This window comes from Salvelinus fontinalis, chromosome 24 (genome assembly GCF_029448725.1).
Source record: "Salvelinus fontinalis isolate EN_2023a chromosome 24, ASM2944872v1, whole genome shotgun sequence".
NCBI lineage: Eukaryota > Metazoa > Chordata > Actinopteri > Salmoniformes > Salmonidae > Salvelinus > Salvelinus fontinalis.
The window spans coordinates 33,402,092-33,420,912 of record NC_074688.1 but is presented as its reverse complement, the minus strand read 5'-3'; the positions used below and the strand labels follow the sequence as shown (position 1 = coordinate 33,420,912).

The 18,821-nt window shown below is 45.5% G+C and overlaps 1 protein-coding gene across 5 annotated transcripts; it reads right to left on the bottom strand.

Annotated features, from left to right (window-relative positions):
- Positions 1-79: 79 nt before the first annotated feature.
- On the bottom strand, positions 80-18,642 carry LOC129822329 (centrosomal protein of 295 kDa-like). Of its 5 annotated transcripts, none has more exons than XM_055880531.1 (28): positions 18,223-18,642; positions 17,918-18,118; positions 17,617-17,741; positions 17,429-17,522; positions 17,036-17,149; positions 16,803-16,943; positions 16,419-16,602; positions 16,002-16,148; positions 15,592-15,846; positions 15,370-15,470; positions 14,983-15,198; positions 14,587-14,693; positions 13,220-14,051; positions 12,676-12,988; positions 7,898-8,110; positions 7,648-7,727; positions 5,185-5,347; positions 4,846-5,067; positions 4,558-4,736; positions 4,054-4,435; positions 3,717-3,917; positions 2,965-3,521; positions 2,687-2,800; positions 2,471-2,543; positions 2,031-2,327; positions 1,775-1,862; positions 1,560-1,659; positions 80-253 (listed from the first exon to the last, which is right to left on the bottom strand). In XM_055880531.1, exons 1-28 carry the CDS (start codon positions 18,319-18,321, stop codon positions 212-214), a joined length of 5,640 nt encoding a protein of 1,879 aa, XP_055736506.1. In that variant the 5' UTR covers positions 18,322-18,642; the 3' UTR covers positions 80-211. The 5 variants fall into 5 exon arrangements, with proteins under 5 accessions (XP_055736506.1, XP_055736508.1, XP_055736507.1 ...); XM_055880533.1 differs by having other exon boundaries at positions 4,960-5,067; XM_055880532.1 differs by having other exon boundaries at positions 14,587-14,666.
- Positions 18,643-18,821: the final 179 nt, after the last annotated feature.

The window sequence follows — 18,821 nt, the reverse complement described above, 5'->3', positions numbered from 1 at the left end:
CATAGTGTGTAATAGTGCACTGGTTGCTTTTGTTGTGTGCACACAGTAATAAGTAGTGATGAATAGACTAAACCACAAATGTATGTATATACACTTTATTACAAATTTTATCTTTTAAATTACTGATAACAAATTGCACAAAAACACAATGTATACACGCAAGTACAAAATAGGTGCAAACACACATGACAACAGCAATCGATCTTCAATATCATTGCGAAGACTGCTTGGCCCGTAGCTTCTGTAAGGTTTTCTGTAAAGAGAGAAAACAGAATTCATATAAATTCAAAACGGACTAATGTTGATGTACATCAACCAACTTAAAATTTCAATATCATTTTACATTTACGTTTTAGTCATTTAGCAGACGCTCTTATCCAGAGCGACTTACAGTAATGAGTTCATACATTTTAAAACCTCTCTGGGATAGGGGGCAGTATTTTCACGTCCGGATGAAAAGCGTGCCCAAAGTAAACTGCCTGCTCCTCATGCCCAGAAGCTAGGATATGCATATTATTAGTATATTTGGATAAAAAACACTCTGAAGTTTCTAAAACTGTTTGAATAATGTCCGTGAGTATAACAGAACTGATTTGGCAGGTGAAACCCCAAGCACAATCCATCCAGGGAAAACATTTTTTGAGGTCAACCTGTTTTCCATGGCAAGCCCGTTTTAATAGAAATAGGCTTGCAGTTCCTATGGCTTCCACTAGATGTCAACAGTCTTTAGAAATTGGTTGATGTTTTTCCTTTGAGAAATGAAGAAGTAGCCCTTTCCTTTCTGGGAGTCGAGCCAAGTGGACTGTTTTGTTTGGGGCGCACGACCTGAAGCTCGCTCCACTTTGATTTTATCCGCTATTGAACACAGTTTATCCCGTCTTAAATTTTAGCGATTATTTACATTTTAAAATACCTAGGAAAGTTGTTTGAAATGTTTGGACCAAGATTACAGGTAATTAATTAGATCATTTGTAGTCATGTTGGGCGAGTTGGAACCGGTGTTTTTCTGAATCAAACGCGCCAAATAAATTGACATTTTGGAGATATAACGACGGAATTAATCGAACAAAAAGGACCATTTGTGATGTTTATGGGACATATTGGAGTGCCAACAGAAGAAGATCTTCAAAGGTAAGGCATGAATTATATCATTATTTCTGAGTTTTGTGTCGCGCCTGCGGGTTGAAATATGATTGTCATGTGTTTGTTTGATGGGGCGCTGTCCTCAGATAATAGCATGGTTTGCTTTCACGGGAAGCCTTTTGAAATCTGACACGGTGGCTGGATTAACAAGCTTAAAATTGAGCTTTATTTTGGTGTATTGCACTTGTGATTGTATGAAAGTTAAATATTTCTAATAATTTAATTTTAATTTGGCACTCTGCCATTTCACCGGATGTTATCAAATTGATCCCGCTAACGGGATTTGATCCATAAGAAGTTTTAAAACTTTTTCCCCCGTACAGGTCCCCCGTGGGAATCGAACCCACAACCCTGGCGCCATACTCTACCAATATCATATTTCATTAATTTAAACATTGGGGTATTTTAAATGTTACCTTATGAAACTCTTTGGCCTTCTCCCTGTTTTTGGCATATGCCTCCTGTCTGCTCCTGACCTCCTTCTGAAGCTTCACCTCATCTAGTCGGCTGTACAACCTGCAGAGAGACAACCAAGAGGGAGGTCATGAGAGAAACGTGTCGGATATCAGATCGTGTTAATGTGATGTGTGGTTGGGTCTTGTTCGAGCAGAAAACAGAAATAACCTGTTACCTCTCTGTTCTCTTACGCATCTCAGCCACATCCTGTTTCCTTATCTCAGGAGTGCTGATCCTCACCTCCCCAACCTTCTTCAGCTCGGCTTCACTCAGAGGACAAAGAGAGGAGGACTCGGTTCAGTAACACTCTACAACACATAAGACCAAGTCTTTGACCCATTACTAACCCCACTTTCCTTCTCCAAGAGTTTCCATGTGTTGTTTGGTTGTTAACACAATATTATATTTATTTTAGTCTATTCTATTGTTACCTAGCATGGGAGGCTGCAAGGGAGTTTGGGGTTTTGGCTGTTGCTTTTTCTGCTTGGCATACCCTCCTGCATGGGTTGACTCTGCACTCCTCCCCTCTCTCCTGGGTTTAGAAGTGGTTGACTGAACAGTGGTTGGGTCAGACTGGGCCCTGGTGGTTGTGTTGGCCCTGGCTTCATCCCTCTTGGCTTGAATCTCCTCCACCCTGTGGGCAGACCTCTGGATCAGGGCTCTGCGTTTCTCCTGGAAGGCCTCCTGTAGGTTCAGGCTGGGACATGACTGGAACTCCAGTAGCATCACTTGCCATAGAAATAGAAAAAAAACAAGTATAAGCAAGGATTCACGTATGCACTTAAAGACCTTGTAAAGACCAAGAAAGGATTCAGAGAAGGAAAGAGAGAAGAGTAGGAGCCAGAGAAGTTTCAGGTCTTCTGGTTCTCACCTGCATGAGAGGGGGTTGTCTCTTTCTCCTGTAGGCTGGCATTCTCCTCTGGCAACATCGTCGACTTTGATTCCTAGAAAACATCACACCAAGTTCAGAGACTACCCAACAAAATGCATGCAGCGGAGGAGGTTAGACGAGATTCAGTTACTCAGTCTTCAGACTCCTCAACTTTTCCACAATGTATTGTTTCTCAGCATCTTCTTGGTCTGATACCTCCATCTCTCCTTCCTCTTCCTCAGTGAGTTCCTGGCCCTGTAGTGTTGTGTCTGTCAGGCTCACCAGGGTCAGCATGGACTCATCCATTATCCCCTTCACACTGCCCACCTCCTAAGAGAGAGGAGAAAGACATCACACAGATCAACCAATAGCAGCACAGAAGACTCCTTTCTCAAAGCCCGCCTCTCGAGTGACATCCATTAACACAATTCCTTCACTGGACCCAAAGTCTGGAAAACATTTTAATAGTGAAAAAAATGTAATGAAATAGATACCATTATTCTCTCCCAGATGGGAGGGCTGATCTTTGACTCTGAACATAGCTGGTCATCTGGCTCTCCTGCACCCAGGTCCTCAATTTTAATAGCACCTCTTTGGTCAAGTCTCTGAGGTGCTGGTGTACTCTCCATATCAGTGTCCCCTCCTTCAAGTGGCATGTCCCAAGTGGAGACATCTTCACAGGCTGCTAGACCAACCTCCTCCGCTACAAGGGATACCTGCAGGGCAGAGTCATGGGGGAGGCACTGGGACGAGGTCAGCTGGTACAAGGAGTCGTGCAGGGCGGGTGAGGGCTGAGGTGGTTCCTCCCCTCCTCTTAGGCGCTCAGGAGAGGGTTCAGAGGTGACGGAGGGGTCTGTGTCATCCTCAAACTCCTCTGAGCATGCAGAGAGCTCAAGGTCCCCTGCAGGTGCTTCATGGTCACCATCTTCATCCTGGGAACAAAGCCCCTCCACTTCCTCTTCTGGAAGGTGAAAGGTCATGGAGGGTTCGGCTGTCTCGTTGTGCGTGACCTCAGCCAGGAGAGGGTGGAAGGAGTCGGAGGCTGGATCCACTGAGAGACAGAAGAGGTAAAAATATTAACAGTCAGAACCTAGTACCTCAGACATATCATCACAACAAATGAGGGATTGGGGAATACTAGTTAGCGGGTGGGTCAGTGTGAATGCCGCAGGAAATGGAGGATGAGGTCAAAAAGAATATCAGGGAATCCCGATTCATCATTAGAAAACGTCTCTAATAGACTCACCCCCAGTCCTGTCTGCTTCCTGGGAGCTGGCCCCAGAGTGCTGCAGGCTCTGGTAGTGTGGATGTGGCGGAGGCTCCCGTCCAGGGAGAGAGGAGCTGCTCAGTAACTGAGATTCAGGGGCTCCCTCTGGATCAGAAGACACTCCCGTCTGGCCCGAGACCCTCAGATCCACCCAGCCTAGGGAGTTAGAACCACCAGCTTCTAATGTAGAAAAAATAAACTAAATAAGGTTTCAGTATAGCATTAGCAAGAAATGTGCTCTTACACACTGAAATAAGACATGCTATAACACAAGCCAACACAGTAATATTTCATCCATATTCATTGCCTCGGTTACCTGAGCTCCCACTCCATTGGGCAGCAGACTCATCCAGCTCTCCAACCAGAGGCCTCATCACCCGGCTCTCATCCTGGACTTCATCTAGCCACTGGGATGACTGGTCCAATCGCTGGCTGACAGAGGTTGACTGATTGGAGAGCCCGCCAATCATTCTGCTCAAAGTCGAATCCCACCCTTGGTCCAGTGAGGTTGATTGACCTGAGAGCTGGCCAATCATTCGGCTCAAAGTAGAGTCCCACCCTTGGCCCGGCGAGGATGACTTATCCGAGGGCTGGCCAGTCATTGGGCTGATAGTGGAGTCCCGCCCCTGGTCCAGAACCAATGAGGAGGACTTGTCTGAGAGGCGATCCATGATCCGGTTGACAGTGTTGTCCCATTCCTTAACAAAACAATTTAAAAAGAGATGCCTTGAATTAGTTAATGTTGATACAAAAAAATCTGAATATTTACTCTGAACCCATAATGCTATTGAATGGAGTACGAGGGTGTTGATGGACCCACCTGGTCGTGCCTCTGAGCTCCTGACTCTCTGTCCGAGGGGAGAGTGTGTGGGTCGGCCCCCCAAACAGGTGACCTGTCTGGTCCCTCATTCTCCTGCAGTAGCTTAGACCAGGGCTTCTGCTGCGACACAGAGGAGCTTGGCTCCTCACACACTGACCCCTCTATCACTGCAGATGCACCTGGATGGGAGGAGGAAGAGTAAGAAAAGGGGAATTGTAAGAGGCTGCTGTTTGGAAATTCACTACTATAGGATATTATATCAAAAAGAGATTCAAATTGTGTGTGTACCCGTCTGGTTCCCAGCAGTACTAAGAGAAAAGTTGAGCTCCCTGGTGTATTTGTCTATGATGCGCTGGATACTGCTGCTGTGTATGAGTGAGTCTAAAATGGGAAAGCCAGTACCAGATACGCCCCTACAGGAACTGTGTCTGGATGAAGAGGAGCCATTGACCGATGACTTTTTATTTTTTCCTCCTCCCATCCCAAACCCAGCCAAGAGCAGGGAAGAGTCTTATGGGGAAAAAAAGGAGAAGAGAGGCTAAGATATATTTGAAATGTAACTAATTTCTGACATGACCGAATTGGTATATACTCAATTGATCAGGCCTACAGACAAGTCACACACACCTATTTTGGTGGAGGTGTGTTCAGGGTCAGTGGAGGTGTGTTCAGGGTCAGTGGAGGTGTGTTCAGGGTCAGTGGTGGCATAGCTTCCAGAAGAGATGGTGGTGGAGGACAGGTAGTCAGGTTCTGAGGGTCTACGGGCTGACTGGAAGGACAGGCTCTCCAACTGGACAACACAGATGACAGGGACACAATACACGGGAAGACACCAGGGTTAGACAGGAAGGGTATAATAATGTAGCGCCTGTATATAAATTACACTGTGGAAAGAGCTCAGTTCAAGTGTAGAAACCTTCATGAAATATGTTTTCACATATACTTCAGGAACAATTGATTTACATCATGGCTCAGAAAGAAAAACACACACAAATAAAGATACACGGACACACACAGAGCTCAGTTCAAGTGTAGAAACCTTCATGAAATATGTTTTCACATATACTTCAGGAACAAATGATTTACATCATGGCTCAGAAAGAAAACACACACACACACACACACACACACACACACACACACACACACACACACACACACACACACACACACACACACACACACACACACACACACACACACAGAGCTCAGTTCAAGTGTAGAAACCTTCATGAAATATGTTTTCACATATACTTCAGGAACAATTGATTTACATCATGGCTCAGAAAGAAAAGAGACACAGAGCTCAGTTCAAGTGTATAAACCATCATGAAATATTTTAAATATACACTGCTCAAAAAAATAAAGGGGACACAAACACAATGTAGCTCCAAGTAAATCACACTTCTGTGAAATCAAACTGTCCACTTAGGAAGCAACACTGATTGACAATAAATGTCACATGCTGTTGTGCAAATGGAATAGACAAAAGGTGGAAATTATAGGCAATTAGCAAGACACCCCCAATAAAGGAGTGATTCTGCAGGTGGTGACCACAGACCACTTCTCAGTTCCTATGCTTCCTGGCTGATGTTTTGGTCACTTTTGAATGCTGGCGGTGTTCTCACTCTAGTGGTAGCATGAGACGGAGTCTACAACCCACACAAGTGGCTCAGGTAGTGCAGTTCATCCAGGATGGCACATCAATGCGAGCTGTGGCAAGAAGGTTTGCTGTGTCTGTCAGCGTAATGTCCAGAGCATGGAGGCGCTACCAGGAGACAGGCCAGTACATCAGGAGACGTGGAGGAGGCCGTAGGAGGGCAATAACCCAGCAGCAGGACCGCTACCTCCGCCTTTGTGCAAGGAGGAGCACTGCCAGAGCCCTGCAAAATGGCCACAAATGTGCATGTGTCAGCATACGGTCTCACAAGGGGTCTGAGGATCTCATCTCGGTACCTAATGGCAGTCAGGCTACCTCTGGCGAGCACATGGAGGGCTGTGCGGCCCCACAAAGAAATGCCACCCCACACCATGACTGACCCACCGCCAAAGCGGTCATGCTGGAGGATGTTGCAGGCAGCAGAACGTTCTCCACGGCGTCTCCAGACTCTGTCACATGTGCTCAGTGTGAACCGGCTTTCATCTGTGAAGAGCACAGGGCGCCAGTGGCGAATTTGCCAATCTTGATGTTCTCTGGCAAATGCCAAACGTCCTGCACGGTGTTGGGCTGTAAGCACAACCCCCACCTGTGGACGTCGGGCCCTCATACCACCCTCATGGAGTCTGTTTCTGACCGTTTGAGCAGACACATGCACATTTGTGGCCTGCTGGAGGTCATTTTGCACAGCTCTGGCAGTGCTCCTCCTTGCACAAAGGCGGAGGTAGCGGTCCTGCTGCTGGGTTGTTGCCCTCCTACGGCCTCCTCCACTTCTCCTGATGTACTGGCCTGTCTCCTGGTAGCTGCTCTGGACACTACGCTGGCAGACACAGCAAACCTTCTTGCCACAGCTCGCATTGACGTGCCATCCTGGATGAGCTGCACTACCTGAGCCACTTGTGTGGGTTGTAGACTCCGTCTCATGCTACCACTAGAGTGAAAGCACCGCCAGCATTCAAAAGTGACCAAAACATCAGCCAGGAAGTATAGGAACTGAGAAGTGGTCTGTGGTCACCACCTGCAGAACCATTCCTTTATTGGGGGTGTCTTGCTAATTGCCTATAATTTCCACCTTTTGTCTATTCCATTTGCACAACAGCATGTGAAACTTATTGTCAATCAGTGTTGCTTCCTAAGTGGACAGTTTGATTTCACAGAAGTGTGATTGACTTGGAGTTACATTGTGTTGTTTAAGTGTTCCCTTTATTTTTTTGAGCAGTGTACTTCAGTTCAGGGTAATATTGATTGACATCATGCTCAGAAAGGAAACAAACACAGTCACGAACACAAGACACACAAAAACAAAAAACTGCTTCTCAAGCAATATCATGGTATTGTCGGAGAGACCACAAACCCTCAGATTTGGCAACTTATCATTTATCCACAATATGGTGGACATCGGAGGGGGAAATAGAACCAGTAAAAACCCTTACCTCTATAGGAGATTTACCAAGGACACCTCTCCCAAACTCACAGGAGTGATAAGACCGTTCTGGGAGTGCTGGTGTGGGATCTAGGACATAGGACAGTTGGATTAGAGTGACTGAAACTGTCTGAGAGGACTCCATGACCATCACTCTAAAGCTTCTAAAAGTAAAAGGATCCTTCTCTTATACTCCTGTGGTAACCATCCTGGCATAAGATATCTCCCTACTCCCCTTCATCCATTCCTCCTTTCCTTACCAGGTCCAGGAGAGGCACCAGCCTCCAGCCGTAGTCTCTCTCTCCAGGAAAGCTTGCTGGATCTACTAGACCCAGTTAACGTCTCACTCCCAGTCCCAGCTGTGTGTTCCCATGCACTGGACACAGAGGTGCTGGAGTGACCTCTTTCAGAGTGGGCCGAGTGGTCCTGTTCTTCTGGGATTGCACTTTCAATAGATACTGCCACACTCTCTTCTGCACAATACACAGAAGCTGGTTAGAGATACACGCTTGTTTATGAAGGATGTATACAAGTGGTTACTGATAAGGGAATTATATGCTTAAAGGTAATGATTAGAATATTCCACCCTGAAACCATAATTGTATGAAATGTATTACAATCATAAATCTATAATCTGATGATGTGTGTAGTTTTAGTCAGAATTAGAACAAGGTCCTTTTGTTCCTTTTTAGTATGTAAGCAGGGTGCAAGTGTGAAACAAATGATAAGAGGAGCTATCGACAGACAAGCTGGACTAGACACACAGCTAACCGATCGCTGCAGCTGTACATAGTCCATCTGTAAACTACCCACCCAATTTACCTACCTCACCCCCATACGCTTTTATTTATTTACTTTTCTGCTCTTTTGCACACCAGTATCTCTTCTTGCACATGATCATCTGATGATTTATCACTCCAGTGTTAATCTGCTAAATTGTAATTATTCGATTTATTGCCTACCTCATGCCTTTTGCACACATTGTATATAGATTCTCTTTTTTCTACCATGTTATTGACTTGTTTATTGTTTACTCCATGTGTAACTGTGTTGTTGTCTGTTCACACTGCTATGCTTTATCTTGGCCAGGTCGCAGTTGCAAATGAGAACTTGTTCTCAACTAGCCTACCTGGTTAAATAAAGGTGAAATAAAAAATAAAAAAAAATAAAAAACTACTGTGTTCCTTACAGGACATTCTGTCTCCACCCGTGGAGGGGAGAAACTGTTAGGCTTGCAGAAAATTATGAAACATGTTGCAGTTTAAACAATGTATTTGTATATTGGAAAAACACAGACTGTCTGAGCAAGGTGTAGCTTAAGATTTGAACTTGTATGTATGTGCGTAGGATGCCTACAGTTTGTGTGTCTGTATGTGCGTAGGATGCCTAGTTTGTGTGTATGTACGTGCGTAGGATATCTACAGTTTGTGTGTCTGTACGTGCGTAGGATATCTACAGTTTGTGTGTATGTACGTGCGTAGGATGCCTACAGTTTGTGTGTATGTACGTGCGTAGGATATCTACAGTTTGTGTGTATGTACGTGCGTAGGATACCTACAGTGTATAAAGAAAAATATAAAGTGTACCTCAGTTTATATTTTGTTTTTATTGCTACTATGGTGTGTTTCGTGTGTATGCTTTGAAAGTAAATGTGTATATCTACATGTTACCTCTTGGTGGGTTGGGGGAGAAAAGATAAGCTATTCTAGTTAAATTTCTCTTTTGTTTCTGTTAGTCTTTAGTGACATGGATAGAAGTACAGTCTGCTGTCATTCTGATCTAAGAATATTACTCCTTCTTATTATGAAGAAAAAATTCATCTGTTTAACTTTGTAAACTAAAGGTGTGTTTAGAATTATTTTTGTTGTATTAATGCTATTTAATCTCTCCTCAGACTAATATTATTCTGTTTGTCCTGTGGGTACCTTTGCCACTGTTCCACCCCTTGTGTATTGCGCTGTCATGGTGTATGTACGTGCGTAGGATACCCACAGTTTGTGTGTATGTACGTGCGTAGGATACCTACAGTTTGTGTGTATGTACGTGCGTAGGATACCTACAGTTTGTGAGTATGTACGTGCGTAGGATACCTACAGTTTGTGTGTATGTACGTGCGTAGGATACCTACAGTTTGTGTGTCTGTACGTGCGTAGGATACCTACAGTTTGTGTGTCTGTACGTGCGTAGGATACCTACAGTTTGTGTGTCTGTACGTGCGTAGGATACCTACAGTTTGTGTGTCTGTACGTGCGTAGGATACCCACAGTTTGTGTGTATGTACGTGCGTAGGATACCCACAGTTTGTGTGTATGTACGTGCGTAGGATACCCACAGTTTGTGTGTATGTACGTGCGTAGGATACCCACAGTTTGTGTGTATGTACGTGCGTAGGATACCCACAGTTTGTGAGTATGTACGTGCGTAGGATACCCACAGTTTGTGTGTATGTACGTGCGTAGGATACCTACAGTTTGTGTGTATGTACGTGCGTAGGATACCTACAGTTTGTGTGTATGTACGTGCGTAGGATACCTACAGTTTGTGTGTATGGACGTGCGTAGGATACCTACAGTTTGTGTGTATGTACGTGCGTAGGATACCTACAGTTTGTGTGTATGTACGTGCGTAGGATACCTACAGTTTGTGTGTATGTACGTGCGTAGGATACCCACAGTTTGTGTGTATGTACGTGCGTAGGATACCCACAGTTTGTGTGTATGTACGTGCGTAGGATACCCACAGTTTGTGAGTATGTACGTGCGTAGGATACCTACAGTTTGTGTGTATGTACGTGCGTAGGATACCTACAGTTTGTGTGTATGTACGTGCGTAGGATACCTACAGTTTGTGTGTATGTACGTGCGTAGGATACCTACAGTTTGTGAGTCTGTACGTGCGTAGGATACCTACAGTTTGTGAGTCTGTACGTGCGTAGGATACCTACAGTTTGTGAGTCTGTACGTGCGTAGGATACCTACAGTTTGTGTGTCTGTACGTGCGTAGGATACCTACAGTTTGTGTGTCTGTACGTGCGTAGGATACCTACAGTTTGTGTGTCTGTACGTGCGTAGGATACCTACAGTTTGTGTGTCTGTACGTGCGTAGGATACCTACAGTTTGTGTGTATGTACGTGCGTAGGATACCCACAGTTTGTGTGTATGTACGTGCGTAGGATACCCACAGTTTGTGTGTATGTACGTGCGTAGGATACCCACAGTTTGTGTGTATGTACGTGCGTAGGATACCTACAGTTTGTGAGTATGTACGTGCGTAGGATACCTACAGTTTGTGTGTATGTACGTGCGTAGGATACCTACAGTTTGTGTGTATGTACGTGCGTAGGATACCTACAGTTTGTGTGTATGTACGTGCGTAGGATACCTACAGTTTGTGAGTCTGTACGTGCGTAGGATACCTACAGTTTGTGAGTCTGTACGTGCGTAGGATACCTACAGTTTGTGAGTCTGTACGTGCGTAGGATACCTACAGTTTGTGTGTCTGTACGTGCGTAGGATACCTACAGTTTGTGTGTCTGTACGTGCGTAGGATACCTACAGTTTGTGTGTCTGTACGTGCGTAGGATACCTACAGTTTGTGTGTCTGTACGTGCGTAGGATACCTACAGTTTGTGTGTATGTACGTGCGTAGGATACCTACAGTTTGTGTGTATGGACGTGCGTAGGATACCTACAGTTTGTGTGTATGTACGTGCGTAGGATACCTACAGTTTGTGTGTATGGACGTGCGTAGGATACCTACAGTTTGTGTGTATGTACGTGCGTAGGATACCTACAGTTTGTGTGTATGGACGTGCGTAGGATACCTACAGTTTGTGTGTATGGACGTGCGTAGGATACCTACAGTTTGTGTGTATGTACGTGCGTAGGATACCTACAGTTTGTGTGTATGTACGTGCGTAGGATACCTACAGTTTGTGTGTATGTACGTGCGTAGGATACCTACAGTTTGTGTGTATGTACGTGCGTAGGATACCTACAGTTTGTGTGTATGTACGTGCGTAGGATACCTACAGTTTGTGTGTATGTACGTGCGTAGGATACCTACAGTTTGTGTGTATGTACGTGCGTAGGATACCTACAGTTTGTGTGTATGTACGTGCGTAGGATACCTACAGTTTGTGTGTATGTACGTGCGTAGGATACCTACAGTTTGTGTGTATGTACGTGCGTAGGATACCTACAGTTTGTGTGTATGTACGTGCGTAGGATACCTACAGTTTGTGTGTATGTACGTGCGTAGGATACCTACAGTTTGTGTGTATGTACGTGCGTAGGATACCTACAGTTTGTGTGTATGTACGTGCGTAGGATACCTACAGTTTGTGTGTATGTACGTGCGTAGGATACCTACAGTTTGTGTGTATGTACGTGCGTAGGATACCTACAGTTTGTGTGTATGTACGTGCGTAGGATACCTACAGTTTGTGTGTATGTACGTGCGTAGGATACCTACAGTTTGTGTGTATGTACGTGCGTAGGATACCTACAGTTTGTGTGTATGTACGTGCGTAGGATACCTACAGTTTGTGTGTATGTACGTGCGTAGGATACCTACAGTTTGTGTGTATGTACGTGCGTAGGATACCTACAGTTTGTGTGTATGTACGTGCGTAGGATACCTACAGTTTGTGTGTATGTATGTGCGTAGGATACCTACAGTTTGTGTGTATGTACGTGCGTAGGATACCTACAGTTTGTGTGTATGTACGTGCGTAGGATACCTACAGTTTGTGTGTATGTACGTGCGTAGGATATCTACTGTTTGTGTGGAAGTATGTGCGCAGCTATAAAATGGATGTCTTTGTATAATGGATTTCAGAGCGCTCTCGTGAATAAACATTTGACTATTGTAGGCTGGGCCTCTGTTTTCATTTCAACCAGTATCTTATAAAAACTGGGTTACAGACTGAGTAGTTAATTGAAGTTCAGTTTATGAACATTGAGAACATAATTCTCTTAACAGTTACTAGAGTTGACCACTGCCGTGTGGTGCCCCCTGTGGGTGTGGCTGGCTGACCTGTGATCAGGCTGGCATTGGCTGGCGTCTGCACCTCCTGGATGGCACTGAGCTCGTGCTGCTCTGTCATCTCCATGGCGGCCAGCCTGGCGCGGGCCACCGGGGGTTTGGCTGCCCGGGGGTGGTGGTGGGGGAGTGGGTGAGGGGCGGGTCTGTCTGAGTGTGAACTCTGGACGTCGAATGTGTTGTCTTGGCTCTGACTGGTTTCTACCAATGTTGAGGTTTGCACATTGGACTCCTCGATGGCCCGAAGCAGAGCTGCCATCAGACGGAGACGTTCTGACCCCAAACCATCAGTGGTCTCTGGACCAGGCTGGTGGAGCCACACAGAGATCGAGACAGACATGGCTAGTAAGCTACTTTATAGTCAGTAGGCAGAGTACCGGTATTTCCATGCAATTTCATTGACATAATGTACATGTTTGGGCTAACTATTAGTTCTACATGTTAGTGTTACTCTTACTTTTTGAATCACTTAAAACCAATAGCAGCCCTGCCTTAGTAACAGCAGGTAAAACCCTTAAGGTGTCGTTCGTTTCCTTACCTGTGTGTCATCAGCAGTGAGCAGTGCCTGTAACACCTCCCTCTGTCTCCTCCTCTGCTCCCTCTGTTCCTCCTCCAGTTCCCTCTGCTGCATGAAGAGCACCTCCCTCTGGGCCTCCACCCGCCGCTGGGCCTCCACCCGCCGCTGGGCCTCCCGTAGCTCCTGCCTCTGCTTCTCCACCTCCTCCCCGAACTTGGCCGGGGCCCGCAGGACAGACCCAGGATTTACCGGGGCCTCGCCAGGGAGAGTAGCTGACTCTTCTGAAGGGGTTGGGCTGATGGGTGGGATGGGGTCCGTTCTTGATGGGAGTGGGATGTGTGGAGTAGGGTGGAGGGAAACAGGATGTGGTCTGTAGGACTGGGGGTCTAACGAGGTAGAGGGTGGAGGTAGCTTCTCAGGGAAATCCTCTGTGACCCTACTAAACACATTGTCCGCCAGCCAAACACCTGCTCTTTGGTCCCTTAGGCTTTCAGAGGTGGGTTCTAGCTGCACTGGTGAGGTTCTGGAGTTAATATGCAAGCCAACTGTAGTGCCAGGGAGGAAGAGAGTTTGAACCAAGATGGAGGGCTCCTGTGTGGGGAGGTCCAAAGGGGTGTGAGCTCTAGAGTGGGGACTAAGTGCTACAGGGAGACAGGGGAGCAGGGCAGAACCAGAGGGGAGTTCTAGGGGCACTGCCGGGGAATTGATTCCTCCTTTAAAGTGTGGTAGAAGACAGGCTGTGGTACCAGGAGGGAGAAATGTTGACGTAGTTTCACCAGAGTAGCGGTTTCTTAGTGTGCGTTGGTACTCTTCCAGACGTCGGCGAGCCTCCTCCACAGACTGCTTATGAAGCCTAAGAGATTGAAACATTGAAAGTAATGTTTTGAAATAAATTACCAAAAACAACCATAAAAGAAGACATAAGACAAGATAGGTGTTTAAATATATATTTTTTATTGTCAAATATGACAGATAGGGTCAGCCATAGCAAATTAGCATTTAGTGCCTCGCTCAAGAGGAGAGATTTTTCACCTAGTAGGTTCAGGGATTTGAACCAGTGGCCTTTCAGTTACTGGCCCAACGCTCTTAACTGGGGCGGCAGGGTAGCCTAGTGGTTAGAGCGTTGGACTAGTAACCGTTGCAAGTTCAAATCCACGAGCTGACAAGGTACAAATCTGTCATTCTGATCCCTGAACAGGCAGTTAACCCAATGTTCCTAGGCTGTCATTGAAAATAAGAATTTGTTCTTAACTGACTTGCCTAGTTAAATAAAGGTTAAAAACATTTTTTTTAAACGCTAGGCTACATGGGATACACAAATCAGCAATAGGCAGCTGTTTTAAATGTTTTAATTTCATCATATGAATCAGCCATTGTGAGAAACACACCTGTTCTGGTCAAAGAGACGCTGCTGATACACTTTGATTCTCCTGGAGTGGTCATCCTCAGCAGCTGAGGTTATAGTAGACTGCACAGGGACAAACACAGAACAAGTCTGTGTCGCATATGTGGAAACACAGTCGAACACATGGAGCTCAGTTCAAGTGTAGAAACCATCATGAAATATATTGAAAATATACTTCAGTTCAGGGTAATATGGATTTACATCAAGGCTCACACACACACACACACCAGTTCAAGTGTAGAAACCATCATGAAATATATAAAAAAAATATAATTCAGGGTATTATTGATTTACATCATGGCTCAGATAAATACACACACACACACACACACACACAATCCCACCACAACCACATCTATTCGCACACAATCAAACCCACCTCGGGAGTTGGAGCAGCAGGGCTGACAGAGGTGACGTCCTGGGCTGGTGTTTTCTGTGTTCCAGATGCAGCAGCTGTGTCCTGGTTCATGGCCGTCTGCAGCTGTTCTCTTTCTTGCTGGGCCTCCTGCAGCAGCAGCTCCAGCCTGCTCTTCTTCTCCTCTAACTCCTGTAGCAGGGCTATCTGCTCCTGCTTTTGCCTCTCCAGCTCTTCCTCCTGGACAACAGAGGCAACCACAGGGCAAACTATGATCTTTCAGCTTTAGAGACACTTTCCCAGAAAGGTTAATACATTCACTTTATTTTACACCCCCCTCCCACTCAAGACAGATATATTATGCAGACATGTATTGGACATGCATGAATACATAGATACAAAGTCACACACCCTCCTCTTCCTCTCAGTTTCAAATGTGTGGATCTTGATGGCTTGTTTATCAGCCTGGAGCAGGGTACCAGCCACTATGGACTCTTCTGTTGTCTCTATAGCTAATCAGATAAAATACATTAAATGGATCATTAAGAAAAAAACACCACAGAAAAAAATGCTTCTCTTGAACCTTCAACCTTGTAGCAGCAAATCACGAAGATCTACCAAGTGCTCACTAACCTTGGGCTGACTGAGAGGGGTCAGGGAGTCTGGGTATAGTGGTCAAAGGTCGGCCCCTCTCCTCGCTGGCCAGAGAACCTGTCTCAATGGTCGTAACGCCTGCGGACGTGTCGCACTCTGCTGTCGGAGTATTTCGGCAGTCATCTGGGGGATAAACCAGCCTCCGGTAGCTCCACTGGTCTCTCTGTGACCTGATGCGGGTCAATAGTTTCTTCAAGGCCTGTCTGGGGGCACCACCTAGAGGCCTGGATGGTTCTACAATGACAGACAAAACAATAGTTTATTTCGTGCACACGATCCAACTCCATTTATTAGTTTCCACATAACCTTTCTTGACAACACTATGGTCATACTCTGATAGTCAGTAAATCAAACATTAATCAAAGCTGGAGTCCAATCCATCTCTTCACCTTCATCCTGTTGTTCCTCTGCCCCAGCCAAGGGTGTAAGGTCAGGGGTGGCCTCCTGGGTCAGGTCTAGGTCTTCATCCTGGCTGCCAGTGGACACAGCTGGGAGAGGCTCTGGGACCAGCTGCAGCACCAGGTCACCTTTCACTCCTGCAGGCAAGAGATCAGTACAGTTTTAATTAGACGAAAGAGAAACTCCACTCCAACATACTAATGGTAATTACTAATTAGGTGCCATAATAATATGTGTGTCCACACTACTCTGTCTGGGATAGAGTCAATGTCTCCATTTCAATAAGTAAAACTTATCTACGCACCATGGCAATACCAACAAATGTTGTCCTCGGGGCCAGAGTAGAAAAACATTGCTGAAGAGAAAACAATGAAAATGTATTATGATTTGGAGCACCCCCTCCTTACTCCTCTCTCCAGTGTACATGTCCTCGAAGGCGAACTCCATATCCCTCTGCCAGTCCTCCCTCATCTCCTGTCTCTTGTGGAGCGGCTGGAAGATCTGGGCAGGCATCTGAGCCATCACCTGCCTGCGCCTCAAAAGATCTGTCTGATGCATGTGTTCAAGCTCCACCAGGAGGCGCTCTCGGTCCTGATACAGCCAAAACAAACATAGGATAGGTATTGCTGTTGTTTTGGCCTTGACTCATACAATATGCATTCAAAGGATTTCAGGAATTAATTTAACATCTCAGGACAGGTTTAGCCTCATTACGCAGAAAGTTGTACGTTAACTTGTTATCACTTGAATGGTCTTGAACAAGGTGAGTGTGGTTGTGTAGCAGCATGTACCTGTGTGAGCTGTTCCCTCCTCAGCGCGTGGTTACCTCTGAGACGAGCCTTCTCCAGCTGCTCCCGTCTCTCCCTCTGCTCCTCCTGTCCTAGCACCTGCAGGCGCTGCATCTCCTCCAATGCCACCTCCTGTGCGTTTGGCTGGGGGAACAAAACACACCGGTTACAATAGAAAGAGGACAATATATCACACTGGGCCATTGCATCTTTTTGAGCTTTTAAAGATAGATTACCTGTGTTGTGTAGACTTCCCTGTCCACCGTAGTCTCTGGCATATGATAGTGAGTCACAGAGAAGGCATCCACATCTGATTTCTTCACCGCATGCAGCTTCCTTGACTCAATATTCTGTTAACAGTAAAAAGAAATGCACAAAATGTGAGAATATATTTGCTGGAATTGTAAGATCTACTGAGACTGCTGTTTGCTCAAACTACAATAGAATATTGTTAATTAAATGTGTGCTTTAAGAATGGTATGTGGGTTTGGAAGGAGAGCTTTATATTCTATTGTTACAGTGCCTTTGATTAAGAACTTTCCATCGCAAACCTACAGGCTCGGAATACAACTTTTTACTGGTATGACCATAGGTCACAATGTGCCCGATTCCTAAACATTAAATTGTACCTCAATTGGGTTGGGTGGAAGGGATGGGAAGTTGGCCACTTTTGCTGCCCTCTCCTTCTCCACCTGTATGGACTTCTTCCTAGCCTCGATAAAACTTGAGGGAGAAGAAAACCATGCCAGATTTAATATCAAACAATGTAACAAGCCCATGTTTGTTTGACCAAATAAAATCCAGTTGATAGCCTCACCGATTTTGTTCCTCCTGATCTTTCTGTCTCTCTGATTTGAGCTCTTTGAGGGCTACTCGATAGCGCTCATCTGCCCGAACATGATTCTCCTCATTTTTCTGTGCAATTGCCTCCCAGTCAGGCTCCTGGGGAAACAAGAAGTGTGCATTGATCAACCAGTTGTATAGTGAAGTAAAGACACAGGTATTTTGTGATCTGGGGCATGACCCAAGTTGCTTAAAAATTCTTACAAAACCCAGTAAAGTTACACTGGCAGCCTGTAATGTATCACACATTGCTAATACATAGGTTGAGAGTTTACATTTTCTTTGGCACTTCTATGTCCCTCTCCCAAAACTCGGAGATTGTCTTGGTATAACTTTTGCAGGGTCTCCAGTTTCTCACTCCGCTGTTGCTCCCACTCCTCCTTCAACTCCTCTGCCAGGTTTTGCAGCTCGCGCTCCCTTCGCAGTTGCACCTCCGTGCGGATTTGAAGAGCGATATACCGCTCCTGTTCCCGCACCTGTGAGAGAGTGGTAGCTAATGATCAGCATTTGGTAGTGTATGCATTGACAGGATGTAAGCATCGTCACTGAGAGCGAGTGTTAGGTGATAGCTACTATATACCTGTTGTATTCGCAGCTTCCTTCTCCTCTCGTGTTCCTCTCGAATGAGTTGAGCTTCTTCATTTGGACTTAACCGTAATCGAGACACTTTTCTCTTCATCTTTATAAAATTCAGGGATGTTGAAAGGCGAAAATATTAGTTAGCTGGTCAACGGCACAGTCTGAAAAACACCCATGACAAACAAAGGCCAGCCAGTTGTGCTAAACTAGCTAGCTAGCACCAGAGACTTCAGAGTATGAAAAATATTCCCGTTTTCGCAATCTAAATTGTTTAAATATTGATGGATTAGCTAAACAAAACACTATGCTAATTTGAAGTAGCTAACGTTCAAATGCGTTACAAAATCCCCCTCCAAAGTGTTGTATATTAGCCGAAATCCATGCCAACGAGTGAAAGCGTTATTTCGTTGTTAAACGTCACTTCCGGTATTTTAAACTGCGCGCTAAATCATGTGATTGGCTGCCTTCCACCATGCCCAAAAGGTGGCCGATCTTGCATTACCGCCACCTACTAGACTGGAGTGCAACTCCCTTGTACTTTGCTTGAAAAAATAAATAAATACCCTACCATCTGACACCACACTCACAAAAAATAACACC